Source organism: Herpailurus yagouaroundi, unplaced genomic scaffold (genome assembly GCF_014898765.1).
Source record: "Herpailurus yagouaroundi ecotype Mexico unplaced genomic scaffold, PumYag 140, whole genome shotgun sequence".
Taxonomy (NCBI): domain Eukaryota; kingdom Metazoa; phylum Chordata; class Mammalia; order Carnivora; family Felidae; genus Herpailurus; species Herpailurus yagouaroundi.
This window is the reverse complement of record NW_024412395.1, coordinates 79,282,308-79,304,488: the sequence shown is the minus strand read 5'-3', so window position 1 is coordinate 79,304,488 and position 22,181 is coordinate 79,282,308. Positions and strand designations below refer to the sequence as shown.

General features: G+C 36.4%; 1 protein-coding gene across 5 annotated transcripts in view; it reads right to left on the bottom strand.

The window, feature by feature from the left end:
• The window catches only part of SGO2 (shugoshin 2), a 73,055-nt gene that overhangs the window by 27,666 nt on the left and 23,208 nt on the right, over positions 1 to 22,181 (bottom strand). For 4 of the 5 annotated variants that reach the window (XM_040475793.1, XM_040475788.1, XM_040475791.1 and 1 more), the window contains exons 2-5: positions 17,282 to 17,413; positions 15,298 to 15,473; positions 14,413 to 14,490; positions 6,595 to 6,680 (exon numbers count right to left, since the gene is read on the bottom strand). In XM_040475793.1, coding sequence (XP_040331727.1) covers positions 6,595 to 6,680; positions 14,413 to 14,490; positions 15,298 to 15,473; positions 17,282 to 17,411 — 470 coding nt within the window. In that variant the 5' untranslated portion in view covers positions 17,412 to 17,413. Of the gene's footprint in view, positions 1 to 6,594; positions 6,681 to 14,412; positions 14,491 to 15,297; positions 15,474 to 17,281; positions 17,414 to 18,132; positions 18,226 to 22,181 lie in introns of all 5 variants that reach the window. The other variant, XM_040475792.1, reaches the window with a different exon arrangement.

The window sequence follows — 22,181 nt, the reverse complement described above, 5'->3', positions numbered from 1 at the left end:
AAGTTTATTCATTTTTGAGAGAGAGAGACAGAGTATGAGCAGGGGAGGGGGAGAGAGAGAGTGAGACACAGAATCCGAAGTAGGCTCCAGGCTCTGAGCTGTCAACACAGAGCCTGATGCGGGGCTCAAACTCACAAACTGTGAGATCATGACCTGAGCTGAAGTCGGACGCTCAACCGACTGCACCACCCAGGCGCCCTGTAATTATATGCATTTCAAATATAACAGAATTTGAAAGTAAAGTTATAGAAAAAGATATACAGTAAAACTTTGGTTTGAGAGCATAATTTGTTCCAGAAACATGCTTGTGTAATCCAAAGCACTTGAATATCAAAGCAAATTTCAAGAGCCATTGCTTCAGTTGTGATTATGTGACATTTGGTGTCACATACTACTCATATTGCAAGACATCGCTCATTTATAAGTTAAAATTTATTGGAAATGCTTGTTCATCTTGCGGAACACTCACAGAACAAGTTACTTGCAATCCAAAGTTCTACTGTACAGAGAAATGTTCTATCGGCTAAGTACACTTAAAAAAAAAATGTTTATTTATTTTTGAGTGAGAGAGAGAGACAGAGTGTGAGTGGAGAAGGGGCACAAAGAGAGGAAGAATCTGAATCAGGCTCCAGACTCTGAGCTGTCAGCACAGAGCCCAATGTGGGGCTTAAACCCTTGAACCAAGAGATCATGACCTGAGACGAAGTTGGATGCTTAACCAAGTCACCCAGGTGTCTCTGAGACAAGTAGATTTTAAAGCAAGAGTCATTTCTGGAAATAATTCATATTGACAAAACAAGTCATCAGGAAAACAAATCAATTCTAAACTTACATGCATCTACTAACAGCTTTAAAGTACATAAAGCAAAAATTGACTAAGCTAAAAGGAGAAACAGATGAATTCATAATCATAGATATAGACTTTAATGCACTTCTCTCAGTAGCTGATAGAATAGGTAACAGAAGCAAGAAAGATATGGAATTTCTGAACAATATAATCAGTAAACTTGATAAAACTGACATATATAAAATACTGCATCCAACAACCACAAAATACATTCTTTTTATGTGCACCCAAAATATTTACCAAATTAGACCAAGTTGTGTCTTAATGCAAGTCTTAATAAATTTCAAAAGACTAAAATCATTTATCTATGTTCTGTAACTACAATGGAAACTGGCTAGAAATCAACAATAAAAAGTAATTTGAAAAAACATCCAGCTGATTGGAAATTTGGTATGCTTGTTAATGACCCACGGATAAAAGTATATATCAGAACAGAAAAAAAAAATTTTTTGAATTGAGTGATAATAAGGATATGGCATATCAAAAACTGTGCAGTGCAGCTAAAGCTATACTTACAGAAAAACAACCTTAAATGCATATTTTTTAAAAGAAAGTCTGAAAATTAATAATCTAAACTAGCTCAAGAAATAAATAAGAATAATAATGATCACAGTGTTAATTTGAAAAGAAGCAAAACAGAAAGGCAAGACATGGTAAGGAGCAGACTAAATTCAACAGGAAACAAATATACTAAAAAGAAACATCAACATAGCCCAAAAGACAATTCATTTTATAAAGATGAATAAAACTGATAAATCCCTAAAGCAAAATAAATCAAGAAAAAAATTGAGAAAAGTCAATATTAAAGAAAAGGAGAACATCAGTACATATCCTACAAACATTAAACATGTAACTAGGGCTGTTATCAACAACTATACGCCAATAATTTGATATTTTAGATTAAAGGGACAAACTGGAAAACACAAACCTGACACAAGAAAAAATAGAAAACCTGAATATTCCTTTATCTATGAAAGGCCCAGATAACTTCTCATAAACATTTAAAGAAAAAAAATTTACACAAATACTTTTAGAAAATAAAAAATAAATGTACTTATCAGCTCATTTACTGTGACCAGCATAGTATGAATACTAGGACCTCAAGTTATTACAAAAAAGAAATATTATAAATTATCTTTATTATTAACGTATGAGGAAAAATCCTTTAAAAAGTTACCAAGTAAAATTTACTGACATATCAAAAGGATATATCATCAGGAGCAGTTCATTCTACAATTATAATCATGATTTAACATTCAAATATCAATGCTTAAAATTCATTACATTAATAGAAAAAAAAGAAAAAAATAACATATTCTTGACAGTGACATAGAAAGCATTTGATAAAATTAAAAAGCCATTCATGAAAACCAGGAGCACAAAGGAACTATTTATTCTGTTAAGGAGAACCTACAAAAACCCAAAAGCAAACATATTAAGTAATGGGAACACAGTAAGAATCTCCATTATTATTACTTTTATTCATTAATGAACAAAAAGTAGTCACTACGATAAGGTAAGAAAAAAATTAAAGGTGTACAAACTAAAGCAGAGAAGGGGAAACTGTCCCTATTACAATATATATAATATATAATAAAGTTATATTCATAGAAAATGGAAAAAAACCCTACAGATAAACTATTAAAATTAATAGCAAGGTCACTGGAAACAAGGTTGATATTCAAAAATTAATTGTACTTCTATATACTAGCATCAAGAAGAATATTAAAGTTAAAAACAAGAACATTCAGGGGTGCCTGGGTGGCTCAGTTGGTTGACCGCCCAACTTTGGTTCAGATCATGATCTCACAGTTTGTGAGTGTGAGTCCTGCATCAGGCTCACTGTTATCAGGGCAGAGCCCGCTTTGGATCCTCTGTCCCCCCCACCTCTGCCCTTCTCCTGCTCACACTGTCTTTCCCAAAAACAAATAAACATTTATAAATAAATAAATAAAACCAATAACATTCAGAATAGCACTAAAGATCAGATAAGTAGGAAAAAATCTAAGACATGCAATAACTACTCAAAACAGTATAAAACTATGAGAGAATATACATAATATCTAAATAAACAATGATATACCATGTTCATTGACGGAACATTCAATTTTATAAAATGTCAATTTTCCCCAAACTGAACTATATTCTATATAATCCCAATCAAAATTCCAAAACTGAAAGAGAGAGCATGTGTGTGTATAAACTGATAAGCTGATTCTAAAATTCACTTGGAAATGCAAAGGGGTCAAAAGAGCCAAGATAATGTTCAAGAACAAACACCTAAATAAAGAAAATGGATACTCACACTATCAAACATCAAGACTTATTACAAAGCTAGTAATTAAGATGATGTGATATTGACAAAACTCATAGAATATTGAGTTCAGAAACAGACCCATACACACCCAGTCATCTGATTTATGATACAGATAATACTGCAGTGAAGTGGGGAAAGGGTGGTCTTTTCATTAAATGATACAAGGTCAACAGGATTTACACATGAAAAAAATGACCCTTCCCTCACATCATACCCCAAATCCTAGGTAGACTGAAGATCTAAACATGAAAGGAAGGGCGCCTGGGTGGCTCAGTTGGTTAAGCATCTAACTTCATTAAGCTCAGGTCATGATCTCACAGTTCGTGAGTTCGAGTCCCACATTGGGTGAGCTGAAGCCCTGCCTCGGGTGAGTGCGAGGTCTGCTTCTTTCTCTTTTTCTCTCTCTGCTCCTTGAAGGATTCTCTCTCTCTCCTTCTCTCTTTGCCCTTGCTCCCTTGTGTCCGCTCTCTCTCAAAAAATTTAAAAAGAAAAATTAAAGGGAAGTTAATAAAGCTTGCTATTTACTTATTTGTTTATTTTCTTCCCATTATAATTAAGCTTTTAAAAGAAAACATAAGGGAATGTCTCATGACCTTCCAATTGGTAACGATTTTCTTGAAAGGCCACAGAAAGTAGTAACCATGAGGGGCAAAACAGAGACATATAAAGCAGATTCTTATAAATAACTTCTGTTCATCTAAAGACACCATTAAGAGAATGACAAGGCAAGCCAGAGTAAAAGATATTTGTAATTTACACACAATGTATAGAAACTGCAAATCTTAAAAAAGAAAGAAAGAAAGAAAGAAAGAAAGAAAGAAAGAAAGAAGAAGACAATCTAATAGAAAATAAACATATAAACAGGTGCTTAACTTCATTGTTTATCAAGGAAATGAATGATTAATTATTATGGCTCAGTACGGCTAAACTGAAAAAGATGATAACAAGTGTTGATGGAGATACAGAACAGGAATTCTTATACATTATTAGGAATGTAAATTGGTATAATCCCTTTAGAAAACTGTTTGGCAGGTTCTCCTAAAGCCAAATATATGTAAAACCCAGTAATTCTACTCCTAGCTATATACCCAACAGAAATCTGTATGTGCATCTGTCAAAAGGCTTATATATGACAGCGCTGTTTGTAACAAACAGGCCAAAACAAAAACAAAGTAAATGCTCATCATCATAAGGATGAATAAATGATGGGATAATCATCCAACATTACACAGCAGTGAGAATGCCTGATCTACAAGTACATACAACAATACAGATGAATCTCACAAACATAATGCTCAACAAAAATAAGCCAGAGATAAAAATACATGTTTTATGATTTCACTATAAGAAGTTTCAAATGAGCCAAAATTGTTCGATCTGTGATGTCAGAAGTCAGGATAATGTTCATACTTGGGTGGGTGGTGAGTAGTGACTAGAAAGGATCACAGAGCAGGTGTCTGAAGTACTGGCTATGTTCTGTTTCTTGGTCTGGATACTAATTATACAACAGTGTTTACTTATGAAAATTCACCACGGCTCTAAGATTTTACAACTTTTCTAATATTTCTAGTATCTATATTATACTCCAATTTCTACTAAAAAATGAAATTTTTTATAGCGTAAGAGGACACTTAATTGGAAAATGTGTGCATAATGACAGCCAAGATATTCTTAAAAAACAAAAAACTGGGGCGCCTGGGTGGCGCAGTCGGTTAGGCGTCCGACTTCAGCCAGGTCACGATCTCGCGGTCCGTGAGTTCGAGCCCCGCGTCAGGCTCTGGGCTGATGGCTCAGAGCCTGGAGCCTGTTTCCGATTCTGTGTCTCCCTCTCTCTCTGCCCCTCCCGCTTACGTGCTCTGTCTCTCTGTCCCAAAAAAAAAATAAACGTTTAAAAAAAAAAAAAAATAAAAAAAAAAAAAAACAAAAAAAACCAAAAAACTAAAGGAACTACAAGACAGTAAAATGTATCTATTTTAAAACTACAGCAATTAGGGGTGCCTGAGTGGCTCAGCTGGTTATGGGACCAACTCCTGATTTTAGTCCAGGTCATGATCTTGTGGTTCATGAGTTTGAGCCCCATGTTGGGCTCCTCTGCTATCAGTGTGAAGCCTGCTTGGGATTCATATTCTCTCTCTCTCTCTCTCTCTCTCTCTCTCTCTCTCCTCTGCTATCAGTGTGAAGCCTGCTTGGGATTCATATTCTCTCTCTCTCTCTCTCTCTCTCTCTCTCTTCCCTTCCATTGCTCCTCCCCCACCCTCAAAAAATAAAGAATAGAGAGTGACACAGTAGATACAGAATTTTTTACTATTTTTTTACTATGGTACAGATAGCATTTCAATATGTAAGTGCATTTACTTGTGCATTTAAATAAAAGCATTAAACCTGTAAATGACATAACAAAGAATTCTGTCTCTAACAGACAAGAGAATTTTATTCAATGCCATCAATTCAGAAAAGTCATTTTATCTCTCTGGACTTCAGAAATTGTCTTTAAAATGACAGGTTTGAAATAAGCTGTTTACTATGATTTATAATCAAATTAATCAAAAAGTGGTAATTTTGGTTAGGAAATAGCAATGATGAAAGTTAATTTTAAAGCTTGGAGCAGTATTCAAGATAATAAAGATAGAAATAGTTACCAGATTTACCCAGCATAAAACATGAGGCCAGTGGGGACTTAAGGAAAAATTAAGAAAAGAACTAACGAGTAGCAGATACTACAGATGCACATAATTACTGAATTTATGGGTAAGCTTCCTTGGAGCCCTGGAGATAAAACCTGTACCAAGAAACTACAGATCATCTCATTCCTACCTTACTAGGCAACTATAGGTTGATGAAATCCAAAATATTGTACAACATACACAAACACAATGTGCTACATAAAAATCTAAACACTCTGGGGGCGCCTGGGTGGCTCTGTTGGTTAAACGTCCAACTTCAGCTCAGGTCATGATCTCCCGGTTTGTGAGTTCAAGCCCCGTGTCAGGCTCTGTGCTGACAGCTCAGAGCCTGGAGCCTGCTTCTGACCTTGTGTCTTCTCCTCTCTCTGCCCCTCCCATGCTCATCCTCTGTCTCTCTCTGTCTCTCAATGATAAATATGTTAAAAAATGATAAACATTAAAAAAAATTAAAAAAAAAATGTAAAAACTCTGAACCAGTATAATTCAAACCCATGTAACTAAAGGTTCACCTTTGGCTCTTTCTTCTCTACAGTCTATGGGAAAGCTGAATATTATTTCAAAGTTTAAAACTGAACTCTATTCGATTATGCTTTCAATTTCTTTCACTGGTACAATGTTAACAAGTATTTCATTATTTATTTTTAAATGTTTTTCTATGTTTCAAGGAAGAAGACCCAAATAAAAACTGTTCAAAGTTTTATCTAGGTAGAGGTGTGCAAGTATTTAACCAAGTTTGAAGCAATTACCTTGCAAATGGAAGTCGCATCAACTTGTACTGTTTACTAGTCCGTTTCTTCTTGCTACTTGGCAGTAGAAAGGGACTCTGGTGAAACTATTTTTGAAATAAAGAATAAAGAAAAGGAAAAGGAAAAAAATTTCTAATCTCATTAAATGTTTGTTATTGAAGCACCAAATTATACAAGTATACCAATAGCAATAGAACAATTCTTGCATTAGCCTTTGATAGCTGAATGAGAATAATGTGATAAGATTAAACATAGTTCATCCTTTATCATGCCATCCAAAGATAATCATTACTACGATTTTGGTATATAAATTCCCAAATAAATTGTCTTCTGTGCATATGAATAAATATACCTGTGTATACCTATATAATATCTTGACATAAATATGCAATATACTCATGCCACATATGCATTGTGTAATATATGATTGCACTTTATAATCCATATTTCTTAATGGTCATTTAAAGTCTGGGTGATTTTAATATATCTTTTAAATTTTTGCTTATCTATAGTATTTTCTAAATTTTCTCAGATATTTTTTGAACAGGTTTTATTTATTTAATAAAGATCATAAAATTAAGCAACACACAACTATGTTTTATTATGGTGCTAACCTGTAATAGAAACAAGGGTATAACCAAATCAACAAACTAACTTTGATAATCACATGGAAATGCAAAGAACCCAGAATAGCTAAAACAACTTTGAAAAAGAAGCAGTTGGAGGGCTATAATTGACATAGGATAGTATTAGCATAAAGACAGACAAAAAGATCAGTGAAATATAAGAGTCCAGAAATAGACCCACACATATTTGGTCAATTAATTTTTGAAAAAGGTACAAAAGCCAAATGAGGAGCCTAGACTTCCATACTCACCAGGCTATCACACGGCAACTGTCCTCCAAACTGTACTGTCAGAAAAGGCCAAGAAGAGAGGTGGGACATCCCAGGGGTAATTAGGATACCCCCTGTACCAGCAATGTCAGTGGAGAACACATGGGGACTCTGGACGTCCATTCTTACTTGCTAATAACAAGGAGCCCTTTTCCTCTACTCTAGGGTGGGGATAGAAGAGGTCTAGTAGAAAGTCAACTTTTTCACCACTCTTCAATAATAACAACCTCCCCCTTTATGATTCCCCCAATCCTGCTGTCAGTGGAGGCCATGAAGTCATGAGGCACCCTACTCTGTCCCAGCCAGGGTGGTGTCAACCTGAAGTCCTAGCTCCATCCATCAGTAAGGAGACACCCTCTTCACCAGGGTGACAACAGAAGCTGAGTGGGGAACCTAAACTTTGACCCCTCCAACTTGGCAGTAGGCGGCACATCCCTTTATCACTGGCATTATGATACTATCAAATGGTGCCTGTCAAAACAGAATGTTTAAATAAGATCTGGAATTTCTTAATACAATACCCAAATGGCCAAGATTTTTTTTTTTTTCTTGAGAGAGTATGAGCAGAGGAGGGGCAGAGAGGGAGAGAGAGAGAATCCAAAGCAGGTCCTACACTGTCAGCGTGGAGCCTGATGCAGAGCTGGAACCCATGATCCCGTGAGACCATGACCTGAGCCAAAACCAAGAGTCAGATGCTTACCCGACTGAGCCACCTAGGCATCTCCCAAGATATTTTAATATAAAATAACTCATTGCACCAAGAATTAGGAAAAGGCCTAAATTTGAAAATTATAAATTTGAAAATGAAAAGACAATCAACAGACAGCAACAACAAGATAATAATACAGCACCAACATTAAGATGCTGGAATTACCTAACAAGGATTTTAAAGCAACCATCATAAAAATGTTTCAATAAACAATGACAAACATGCTTAAAACAAATGAAAAAAATAGAAAATCTTGCAAAGAAACAGAAAATCTCAGCAAATAAAAAGAAGATATAAAAAAGAAACAAAAATACAATAACCAAGATAAAATAAGTTAAAAACTCAATAGACTCAAAAACAGAGGGGGAAAAACCTGCGAACTTGAACAGAAAGCAACAGAAAGCATCCAATGTGAGCAAGAGAGAAGCAACTGAAAATAATTAAGAGGTTCAGGGATTTATGGGACTATAACAAAAGATATAACACTCATGTCACTGAAGTCCCAAAAGGAGATAAAGAGGGCAGATGTGAAAAAGTTTGAGAGATAACGGCTGAAAATGTCCCAAACTTGGCAAAAGTAATCAACCCACATATTTAAGCCAAGTGAATCCTCAAAAGGCTACAACTTTAAGAAATCCATGCAAGGATACATCATAGTCATATTTCTCAAAACTAAAGATAAAAATCTTCAGAGCACTGTGAAAAAATGGCACCTTCCTACAGAGTTATTAAAGAATGAAAAAAAAAATAAGCATCTGACTCAGGTAAAGAAGTAACAATAAAATAAACCACAGGAAAGGGGAAGAAAGGACTTACTACTCAAGATAAAAGCAAAAATTAGTAAGTTTGAAACAACAAAATAAAATTAAAAGTTGAAAATTAAACCCCAAAGATTACTATTTTAAAAAAGAAAAAAAAAATAAATGAAAAAAAACACAAGCACCTAAACTAGTAGGGGAAAAAAAAAAAGGAAAAGCCCAAATACACAAAATTAGTCAACTGGGAAAATATAACACAGACAAAATTAAAAAATAACAGACTACTTTGGTCAACTCTGTGCAAATCAATTTGAAAACATGTCTGAGATAATAATTCTAAGGAAATATAACTGAATAAAACCAACCACAAAAGAAAGAAATTTTCCTAAGCAAACTAATATCCACAGAAGAAATAAAGTTAACAAAGTGTGACCATTCCTACCAAGAAAGACCCAGGTCCAGATGGTTCCACAGAATTCTATGAAGCATTTAAAGAAAAAATAATTCTAATACTGTATCATCTTTCCAGATCAGAGGAAAAGGAAAACATCCAAATTCCAGTTCATATATATTTTTATCAATGCCTGAAGACTGTATAAAAAGAAAATCTCACTTGTGAATTAACAATAAAAAAATTCCTAAACAAAGCACTGGCAAAAAGAATTTAGCAGCACATTGTAAGAATAATAAATCATTTCTGAAATTTATTCTAGAATTACAAAATTAGGAAAGCTACTAAAATAAATTATCATAATACACCTAAAAAGAGAGACCATATGATTATTACCATAGATGCTAAAAAAAGTATTTTACATTGTTTATCATTTTTTTATTTAAAAAGCTAAGTGGGGGCACCAGGATGGCTTAGTCAATTAAGCAACCAACTCCTGATTTCAGCTCAGGTCATGATCTCAACAGTTCGTGAAATCCAGAGCTGCCTCAGGCTCCACACGGACAGCACAGAGCCTGCTTGGTATTCTCTCTCTCTCTCTCTCTCTCTCTCTCCTCTGCTTGCATGCATGCACTCTCTCTCTCTCAAAATAAACAAACTTAAAATAAAAAGCTAAATAACATATAAGACAAATATGTACATTACCCTTAAAAAAAGGGATCATTGTTTTTTTAAAAAAAATATTTTACTTTTTAATTTTTTTTAATGTTTATTTATTTTGAGAGAGACAGCATGATTGGGGGAAGGACAGAGAGAGAGGGAGAGAGAGGATCCATGTGCTGTCAGCACAGAGCCTGTCATGGGCTCAATCCCAAAAACCAAGAGATCATGACCTGAGCTGAAATTAAGGGTCAGCAGCTTAACTGACTGAGCCACCCAGAGCCACAAAAACAGGATCATTCTCAATGAGGAAATACTATCCAACATTTTATTAAAATTTATTGCTTTCTAGTATGTTCTAGACATTGTTGTTATATAGACAGAAATTCTATACTCAAGAATCTTATGTTCTGTTAAGGTGAGTAATAAAATTAATGAGTAAAATTATGTCATATAGTGTTAAGTTCTAAAGAGAAAAATTAAAGCAGAGAAGCAGAGTATAAAATGTAGGGGCAGGGATGGGGAAGGATTCAAATTTATATAAGGTTGCCAGGGAAGGCTTGACTGAAGTCACTCTTGAGTCAAGATTTGCAGGAAGTAGGGAGTAGGCCATATGAAAGAAGAACAAGACCAAGGGCCCAGAGGTGGCAGCTTGCCTGTGTTTGAAGAGTGGGAGGAGGCCTGCAGGTTGAAGATGTTAAAGAGCGGAAGGAGGAGAGTAGTCAATGAGGTGAGATAAAGAACACAAGTTTCAGTATTCAGACAATAATAGGCAAATAGATCACATGGGAAGCCACTGGAGAGTTTTCAGCAGAGACTTCTGTTTTAACAGTATTAATCTGGCTGCTACGCTGGGAAGAGAATATAGAGGCAAGGCAGAAGCAAGAAGCCCACGTTGGGATGCCACTCCAAGAACTTGGGTAAGAGAAAACGGGGGCTTGGATGGGTGGTGAAAGTGAGGGTTGTGAGAAGTGGTTAAGACTCTGGACTGAGCTTTAAGCAGCACTAAAACCATTTGCTAAGGGATCAGGTACGGGATGTGAGGAAAAAACAGGAAAACAGAATTGCAGTTACCTGAAATGAAGACCCCCAAAAGGAACTGGTTTGGTGGCAAGTGCAAAATTTAAGATACCTCTTAGACATCCAAATAGAAATGTGAAATAAGTAGTGGACTAGGTATTGTCTGGAGTTCAGAGGAGACGGGGAGGCTGCAGACGCAAATTTGGGAGTCATCAGCATTTAGCAATAATCAAATCCGTGAGAATGGATGAATCATTTAGGGAACAAATGTAGATAGAAGAAGCCCAAGAACTGAGTTCTGGGGCACCCAAAATTTAGCAGTCAGGAAAATAAAGAGGAAACAGTAAACAGACTAAAAAAGAATAATCAGAAAGGTAGGAAGAAACATAGGAGAATATAGTGTTGTAAAAGTCACATGAAGGTCAACGTAAGGACCAAGAACTATCAAGAGGTTTTGGTAACATGGAGGTCAATTTCCAGAAAAGCACTTTTAGTGGAGTGGTGATGAAACTCCAATTGGTGTGGGTTCAAGAGAAACTGGAGACAGTGTGAACAATTCTCTCAGAGTTTTGCTATAAAGGAGAAAAATGAGAAAGTAGCTGGGGGTGGGGAGTTATTTGGAGTAAGAGGTTTCATTTTGTTTTGTTTTATTTTTTAAAGACGGGAGATAACATTTTTGCTTCTAATAGGAATAATCCAGAAGAGAGGGAAAAAATTAATAATGCAAGAGGAAAGGGCATTCTACACTAATGTGAAGCCAAGCAAAAGACAACCCAAGTATCCAACATGGTGTTGGATAGTGTTAACAGGAACCTAGTTAAATAAATTAGAGGTCCACTCTGGATCTATCCTAAATAGCACTGGAAAAGAATGAGGAAGCATTTCTTGTAATCATATGGCAAGATCTTCAAGATAGGTGACATTAAAAAAAAGTAAGGCATAGGACAATTAGGGATAGTATATTATCTTTTGTGTAAGAAAGAAAATTAAGAAAATATTTATATGTTTTGTTTTAATATAAAGAAACAAAGCAGTTACATGTAGGTAGTGTGGGGAGATGAAAGGAGGAAGAATAAAGTGGCTGAAAGCAGAACAGAAGCTTATATGAGATTTCATTCTATATACTTCATTATATTGTTCTGATATTAGAACATCTATAGTCCCCATCATCCTCTTCCCCAAATAAAAAGGAACTACAAAACTCAAAACTTGATATGCAAAAGTTAGTCTGTTAAATAGCAAGTCTAAGAAAGTAGATCCCAAAGTTATATGCTGTCCCTTCATCATCCAGCTCCTCCATTTACTGTTTTTACCTTCTTCTAAATCCAGATGCTGATCTCAGCCTTGAGTTCTCCAAAGAGAGCCACACAAAAAGCATCGGGAATAAAGTTGACTTTACTAAATATTTTTTAAAGAACTAGTGGAAGGAAGGAGCTTTGTATCACATAATTCACAAGTAGTTGAGCAATGCTTTTAGGGCTATCTGTTCTCCAAAGTTCCTCCAGATCTTGCTAATTAATTAGCTTCTTTCCCTTACTCTCTAAGTCAATTCCTGTACTAACTTTAGACTCCCCACTGCTATATCTGATTCTGATCTTAGTAATTTATTCAAGGCAACTTGATTCAGCCCTGCAAGCTGATCAGCAAAACAGAGCCCCCTCCCTGACTTTGCCTACCCACCCACCCACCCAGTGAAAAGCAAGCATCTCTTCTCCTTAGAGGATACTAAATGTATAAGGTATACCTCTGCTCACTGGTTGTACTAGGTATCAAATTTATAATGCTAAGAGCTACATCTCCTGTGAACATTATTTCACTGGGACATGTACACAAATCTTTTCTGTATCCAAATGTGGATGAAGTTAGGAGATAAAAGTACACATTCTTTGGCTAGCTTTTATAAAGCTTCTGACAAAGGAGCTAACCACTGATCACAAAGGTTGAAAGAGTTCCTATTTTCTTACCAGAAAGACTATGTATTTAAAAGCCTTTTTATAAATGACTAAAAATAAGTTTTTAAAAGGAGAGATTTGCAGAAAATTAGAAAACACAGGAAGATGCACACACAATAATAAAAAAGTAATGACAGCTAACATTTATTGCATTCTTCCTATTGTGAGGACACATGCTAACCACATTTAACTCTCACACTAATTCTTCATAGATGTACTACCATTAGCCACACTATGCACAAGAGGACACTAAGATTCAGAATTAAATGCCAAAGTCACAGGACCAGGAAGTTAACAGAGCTGGGAGCTAAATATAGGCAATTCCATTTAAAAGCTGCCCTATACGCCTGGGTGGCTCAGTCAGTTGGGCGTCCGACTTCAGCTCAGGTCACAATCTCGCGGTCCGTGAGTTCGAGCCCCGCGTCGGGCTCTGGGCTGATGGCTCAGAGCCTGGAGCCTGCTTCGATTCTGTGTCTCCCTTTCTCTCTGCCCCTCCCCCGTCGTGCTCTGTCTCTCTCTGTCTCAAAAATAAACGTTAAAAAAAATTAAAAAAATAAATAAATAAAAGGTGCCCTATAAAGCACTAAACTCCATTACTATCAAGAATTTACCTACAATTGGGACTTCACTAACCTTTCTTCAGTTTATTTATTATGTATATTTTGCCTTCTCATTAGATACTACAACAATTATGTTTCCTATTTAGATAATTGAGTTAACTTCACTAATATTTGGCTTTCCTCCCTTCCTAATTTTACTACTGATTTTATTTTCGTGATAGATTACAAGAGGTATTTAACTATCAATATTAATGCTTTATCTGCTATATGTTTAATTTTCCCAGTCTGCCATTGGCTTTTTATTTTTATGATTTTTAGCCTTCTAAGAATGTTCTTTGAGAAAATCCACCAATAGTTTCCTTTATGCCTTCTTCTTGCTTTGTTTCTAGGTATAGAAAGGCCTCTCCTATTTAAAATGAATATATTTGTATTTCTTATTTTATATGATTTCTTTTTTTACATTTAAATCCATCTAGAATTTAGAGAATGGTATATAGTAGGATCTGCCTCTATTTTTTTTCCCCCAAAATAGTTGTTCAATTGTGCCCATCTTTTTTTTTTAATAATACAAATCCTTTTCTAATTTGAAATACTATTTTTTCTATCAATGTCTTTTTTAGCTGTTTTTTAGTTGTTCAGGGGCCATTATGTTCCACTGAGCTGTCTAATCCTATGTTACTTCTAATCAAAACCTAATTTTTATGTAAAAATTTCAATAAACCAATTATGCCATATGATAATGTGCTGTTAGCCAGTTAAAATTGGTGTTATCATTTCTTTGCACAAAGTTTAAGTTAGTTTAATGCTACTTAATCTTAATTATCCTTAGTAATGCTTAAAAAATTACACTACTTACATATAAACTCTACTTACCTCAGAAAGAGTGCTCATTTCAATTGCAGTTATCAAGTTATTGTTCATGAGTGCTTCTATTTCTATAAGTTTCTTATTCTGTGTTAAAATAAAGACACTTTTAATCAATTAAGATTTGGAGCTTATTATACCATACATGTATGGATGTCATCAGTTGAGAAGACTTAGAAAATAACTGAGATCACACTGAAATAAAAAGGTACTACATGCTATAGTTCACACACACACACACACACACACACACACACACAACCTTGAATGCTTCTGAGTTCTCAATTATAAATTTTCCTACAAACATTTCTCTTTCTTCTCACAGTAATAATACATCCTACAGCAAGTTAACATAGTTTATCAGGGAATTGAACACTCATGAATAGTAGATCAATTTTTCCATTTTAAATTAATTTCTGCTCATTTTGGTGTTAGATCTATAAATTGCAGCCTAGCTAACCATTGGCTCTTACTGACCTGTCCGTGGACAGAGTTGGAAATTGGAAGGGAAAACAACGACTACAATCTTCATTCTATTTGGTGTGTAGCCAGTGAAATGCTGGGATTAAAGAGAATACAAACACTCTGGGAACTCCCCTCCTTTCATTGGAGGAATTATGCCCATCGTTGTAATGCACCAAGTTTTGCTAATGATAAACAACCAAATAATGATCAAGGTATTATACTGGTTTGCAGGGCTGTAAGTGACATTTAGAATGTAGAGTTAAAGACACCTATTTTATTACCCATTAAGTTTGTCCACTAACATGGCATATTCTTTCAAAAATTTTTTACAATAATTAGATATTTGAAAAACACTTTCAGAGCTTCTTTAATAACACAGTTAAGATTTTAGTTATAATTTAGAATTCAAACACAATATAGTATTCATACCAAATTATTTAGTTTTAGGCGAAGAAATGCATTCTCAAAATTCAGTTTCTCCACTTCTTTTTGCAATAGCGTTTTTTCAGTTGTAACCCTTCGAGAATTTTCTTTTTCTCTACTAAGAGCTTGAGCTAATGCCCTGTTGTTGTGCTTTAAAGAAATTTTGAAAATGGAAGAATTATCTGTAAAAAAAATTTTTAAGTTAATATTGAACTTATATCTTAAGTTTTCACATCCTTATAAAACTGTTTTAGGCAACATATATTTCACTTATAAGTCTTAACTAAAGGCTGGAAAACAACAGAATGACAATATTAAAAAAAAAAATGTATACAGACCAGAAATAAAAGCCAGACAGAAGATGAAGAACAAAAGAACTGTAAGGAATGCAGAATGTTGTAAATAGAGTTAGGGATAAAGGATGTCTAGGACAGATGCAGGATCCTAGATAATTAGACCAGTCATAAAAACTAAATCTTGATACTTGCTGCCCTACCTTCCTTCCTACTTTGACTAGGAGGTAGAATGGAGAAGCTGATTCCAAAGCTCTAACTGGAGATGTCCCATAGATATTAGGGTAGCCATTAAAATCTCAAAGCCAGTTTCTGTGGCTCCAGAATGGAACACATCAGTTAATGCTTCCAAAGCCCATTTTTCAAAATTTTGAGTGAAAGGGACCATAATGAGTGTAAAGTTGGACAGACCATCTAAACCCTGTGGGATTTTCTATTGCTACCCTAAATATCCAATTCTTATTTCTTGGCATTTACTGCAATCTAAACTCGATGCCTTCTCTTTACAAGCACTATGTAAATATAATTTAAATCAGAAATGCTTCTGTGTTGTTAGCAGAGAAATTTAATCATGAATTCCTTGGTAAAGCTCACCTTAAATATAGTATGTTCCCTTAGTACACATAAACCATACTTACATTTTCATAATTTAGATTTAAATGCTACTATTCAACAACATATCCCACTGAATGGAAGTTTAGTATCTATAAAATAAGTTTATAAAAGTAATAACATATTTTAAATATTCAAGCATTGTTTGGGCATCAAAAAAAGGGTCCAAAAAAGTACTTTATCTTTTGCATAAAGAAAGTAGCTTCACACAGCCACCTTTGACACAGAAAACAGACTAGAACGAAAACAGACTAGAACCAGTTTAAGACTTCCAGAGCTAAAGGATATTTTCCTGTTGCACTCCTCAAACTCCGGATGTTCCTTCATAATAGTGAGTGTGCAATGGTCCTGCCAAAGAGAATAGCAAACAGCCACTACACAAGGTGGTCTAATATACCACATGATTCTAGAGACCTGGGTAGGAGCAACATTAAGATTTAAAGATACTCAGGAGGTTCAGCTATTTCAGAGGGCACACACAATTACCCTTCAAACATGTTATATCTACAGGAAACCTTCTCTACTCCTGCTGAGATGGATAGGAAACACTGAGATAAGTTTCAGAAGTCATGGAAATTTATATTGGCAGTTTTTCCCACTTTTTTTTTTCCCTTCTGACCTCTTAGTTCCAGAATCCATGAAACCTATCTCCAAAATGTTCAATACCATCATGAGCTTTGGCTATATAAAATCACCCATGACGACACTCTACCTGGGCCAATCATTCTAGATTACCCATCATCCAATTGCTACAGCATACTAGAACAATCTGTCACTTGTTTTTTAGCTCTTTTCCTGAAATGTCACATTGGTATTTTCTTTGCAGTGTAGGAGGTAGCTGCCTTAGGCTACCCTGGCCTCACTGCTGAAAATTCTGCTGTCACCACTGAGAGTAAATCATCATATCCATTAAACTAATAAGAGTTGAAGGAGACAGAAAGGATTGAATGGACAAAAAGTATCGCTTAACAAAAATTGTCATTTTAGTCATTTTCTATACATGATAAAATGAAGTGCCAAATACTGTATCAATTCTCCAAGGGAAAGTAAAAATGTGAGCATACTTTAAAACCAACAGCACTTACTTAGTATTTTTGTTTTGATTTTTGAAGCAAGAGAAACATTCAACTTCCCAGTCTTTGAAATTCTGTCTTTCACATGTCTCTTAATTCCTGAGGTAAAAAGTGAGCTAGTTTCCATCACTGGGTTCTCCATCACTGAAGTAAAAACAAGAAAGAAAGAAATCAGAGCAATGATTAATAAAAGAAAAAAGGGTATCTGATACATTCCAGAAGGTAATAATCATGACTTATATGGTATAATTTGTTTGTATGTAAGTATTTACAGGGGTGCCTGGGTGGCTCAGTCAGTTAAGCATCCAACTTTGTTTCAGGTCTGATCTCACTCTTCGTGAGTTTGAGCCCCGGATTGGGCTCTGTGCTAACAGCTCAGAGCCTGGAGCCTGCTTCGGATTCTGTGTCTCCCTCTCTCTCTGACCTTCTCCCACTCACACTCTGTGTGTCTCTCTCTCAAAAATAAATAAACATTAAAAAAAAAAAAGTATTTACAAAACGCTTTGTATAAAATCTGAAAGTATGCAAGTAGCCAGGAGTGGTTTAAAGTGGTATCCAAAAAAGGTAAATGAGGGGCGCCTGGGTGGCGCAGTCGGTTAAGCGTCCGACTTCAGCCAGGTCACGATCTCGCGGTCCGTGAGTTCGAGCCCCGCGTCGGGCTCTGGGCTGATGGCTCAGAGCCTGGAGCCTGTTTCCGATTCTGTGTCTCCCTCTCTCTCTGCCCCTCGCCCGTTCATGCTCTGTCTCTCTCTGTCCCAAAAATAAAAATAAACGTTGGAAAAAAATTAAAAAAAAAAAAAAAAAAAAAAAAAAAGGTAAATGACTATTTTTTCATTCAAATCTATATTATTATGTCTACATACCAGGAGCTAGGTTAGGCACAGCAGACAGAAAACAGGATACGGTTGTATAGGAATGTCAGTCATGGAATGTAGAGTCCACCGTAGGTACAGATCCTATTTTGACAATGTAAGAAGTGTAACCTTAGAGAATGCACAGAACAGATATACCTAATCTTATGGGAGAGGAGGCATGCTAGCTAGTTTGGACGACTAGGCAGGATATCTTGAGTATGTCTATTTGTCCATTACAGTTATGGTCTATTAGACCTTAAAGTCTAAAAGTGGAAAGAAGAAGATAATCACATTATACTATGACAAGAATAACTGATAAAATATATCATGCATAAAAGTAATTAACTCTGCCTGGGCAGAGGAAAATGATCAGAAAAGGTTTTACTGAGAAGGGACAGTTGACGTTGAGCTATGTACTTAGACAAGACTAACCTTTCAAAGCTCCCATTCCCTCCCCAAGCTTCTTTGTCTCTATCTTCAGAGATCAAGAAGAAACGCCATTACCTGCACTTGCCTAACTTCCAATACTCAACCTTTCCACCACTACCTGACTTAAATCCACAGGACTAATCTCACTATGCTCTTTATGTCAATCACAGAATCTCTGGACTCCCAGGTCACTGTCATCTCCCTATCTCCCTCATCCTAATCCTCCTCTAGCTCTGTGGTAGGCTAAAAAATGGTCTCCCAAAGATATCGGGTCTTAATCCTTACATTCTAAGTCTTATGTGGAAAAAGGGTTTTTATAGACGTGATTAAGTTGAGGATCTTGTGATAGGGAGGTTATTCTGGATTATACCTAGTTAGGCCTCCAAATGGCCTCAAAGGTGTCCATACAGGAGAGAGGAAGAGATTGAGTGATGCGGCCAGAAGCCAAGGATTGCTGGCAGGCACCAGAAGCTGAAACAGGCAAGGAACAGATTCTCCCCTAGAGCCTCCAGGGGGACTACAGACCTGCAAACACCAGAATTTCAGCTCAGCGACACTGAGTTGGCCTCCAGAACTGTGAGAAAACAAATTTCTGCTGTTTAAAGCCACCTGGTTTGTGGTCATTTGTTACAACAGCCACAGAAAATGAAGAGTCTTCATATCTCACCCCTGCCCTACCTTGTGAAGGTCTCTGGAACTCACAATCCGTCACTATCAAAACCTCTAACTTCAGTCCCTCCTCTAAATGGTCCCTTCATCTTCTTGAACCAGCTGCTCCCAGGAAGATGCAGATTCCCCTCCCCGTCAGGAGGTGGCCATTTTCTCCCTTTCACCTCCTAAAGGATGAACTACATTCATGCTTGCAGACCATTTGTTCTCTCTCCTCCCTAAAAATCCCCAGCCTTGAATATAATGTCATCAGACTCTATAACCCTTTACATCCTCATGGTATAGCCAACCTCTGGGTCACTCCTCTTTATTGGCTGCTAATTTCATATCCTGGCTCACTATTACTTTCTCTGAGAACACTGAAGCAACCTGTAGAGAACTCTGTCAAAACTCTCATTACAATTACCTACCCATTATCATCTGTATCTGTGCCCTTGTCTTCTCTCCATTATGATGGATGAACCATCTATCTTCTAAGGTCAGTCCTGCTTTGCTTAGATAAGGATCCATGCACTGGACTTCATGCTATCCTGCCTCCTCAAAGACATAACTCCATAATTCTCTCCTCTTCATTGTCATTTTTTCCCACTGGATCATTCTCATCAACATACAAACATACTGCTATTTCCTTCATCTTAAAAAACCTTCCTTTGTTCCCACTTCGTCCTCAGACTACTCCTCCATTTCTCTGAAGCTCTTTATAGCAAAACTCCTTGAAAGAACTGTCTGTACTCAGTTTCCAATTCTCTCCTAAACCTATGTCACTCAGACTTTCACTATGACTACACCAAAAGTGCTCATCTTGAAGTACCATCACACTGCTAAATCTAATGGTCAATTTTCAGTCCTCATCTAACTTGATCCAGCAGCAGCATTTGATATGGTTATTTATCTTTCCTCCTCGAAAATTATCTTTCCTTGGCTGCCAGCACACCAAACTTCTGGTTTTTTTCCTCTACCTAATTAGCTGTTTCTTTTCTCTTTTACAAATGTTCCAAACTTGTAACAGATTTTCTCCTTGGATCTTCTCTGGGTATCTATACTCACTCCTTTGGTGATTTGATAGTCATGGCTAAAATACCACCTAGAAAATGCCAAGAACTCTAAACTTTATGATCTCAGTTTGGATCTCTTTCCTGAACCTCCCTGGATTCACAATTCTGCTTAAACAATTATAACAGGGCATATCAAACTTAACCTCATACCTGCTTCAGTCAGAGCCTTCTCTATTTCAGTTAATGGCAACTCCACCCTTCTAGTTGCTCTGGCCAAAAATCTCTCTCCTATCCCAATCAACCTTCACGGTACATTAGGAACCTGACTACTTCTCAGCACTTCCACTACTATCAGCCCAGATCAAGGCACGGACTCATCTTACTTGAATTATTGCAACAGCCTCTTATCCCCCTATTCCCACTGCTGCCCTCACTACAGCGCATTTTTTAGTCTAGACAATCTAAAAAACTCCCTGATGGTCCCATTTCTCTCAGAATAAAAGCTGAAGGCCTTCAATGGTCAAGAAGTCCCTTCAACATCTGCTCTTCTTTCCATTTCTCCAATCTGAACTTTCTTCTGTTCACTAGTCCATTCCTTCCAGGTCACACTGGCTACCAAGCTCTAATTGCTCCTGGCAGATGGTAGGCATCCTTCAGCCTCAAGTCCATTGTACTGGTCATTCTTTCTACTCAGAAAGCTCTTCCTCCAGATATATAAAAGGCTCATTCACTCTCCTCCAAGTCTTTGCTCAAGTGTCACCTTCTCACTGAGGCCATTCAAAACTGTAGCTCCTTCTCTTGGCATGTCTGATCATTCTTACCCTTTTCTATTTTTTTCCATAGCATTTAAAGCACTATCTAATATTGTACAGAATTTACTTACTTCCTGTTTTCCCCAACTAGAATTTAAGTTCCAGAAGGTCATAGATTTTTCTCTGTTTTATTCACTGATATATTCCATGGCCCATCTAACAGGGCCTGGAAAATAACATGAACACAACAAATATTTGTTCAATGAACAAATAAGTCTTAAAAACAAAGAATTTGTCAGGTATCAAGATTAGAAAGGGTATTCCAGAAGAAGGGATGGCAAGTGTAAATGCATAAACATGGAACATTTAAAAAGATACAAGTGATCTCTTGATGCTGTAATGTTATTACCCTAGTTCTGTTTCTCTTTATCGCAAGTTCCCTTAATTTCTTTTTTTATGTTTATTTCTGACAGAGTGAGAGAGAGAGACAGAGCATGAGTGGGGGAGGGGCAGAGAGAGAGGGAGACACAGAATCTGAAACAGGCTCCAGGCTCTGAGCTGTCAGCACAGAGCCTGACGCAAGGCACGAACTCACAGACCGCGGGATCACAACCTGAGCCGAAGTCAGACGCTCAACTGACTGAGCCACCCAGGCGCCCCTATCGCAAGTTCCTTTATAAAAGAGTTGTCTATACTTGCAGTCTCCAATTCATCCCCTGACATTCCCTCTTGATCTACTCCACTCAAGTTGTTGCTCTCATCACTACCGTATGGAAATTGATAAATGAAGTCACTAAATTGCAGCATTGCTAAATCAGATATAGTAGTCAAGATACAGTTCTCAATTGATCTAATTTTAATCACAGTATTTAATATCAGGTCATTCTCTCTGAAATACTTTCTTTAGCAATCTTCTAAAAAACATTCTCCTTGGTTTTTCCCTTCTCACTGACCACTTCTAAGTCTCTTCTGTTGGTTATTCATCTCCCTAACCTCTTACCATTGGAGTGCCCCAAATCTCAATCCTTGGGTCACATCTCTTTTCTATGTACATAAACTACTGTGAGAGTATCATCTAGTGTTCTGGCTTTTAAATCTAAATGCCAATGGCTTACAAATTTATATCCCTGATCAACTCCAGACTTATTTATCCAACTGCCTACTCCTCATCTCCAGCTTGGATGTCTAATATGTATCTCAAAAAAAAAAAAAA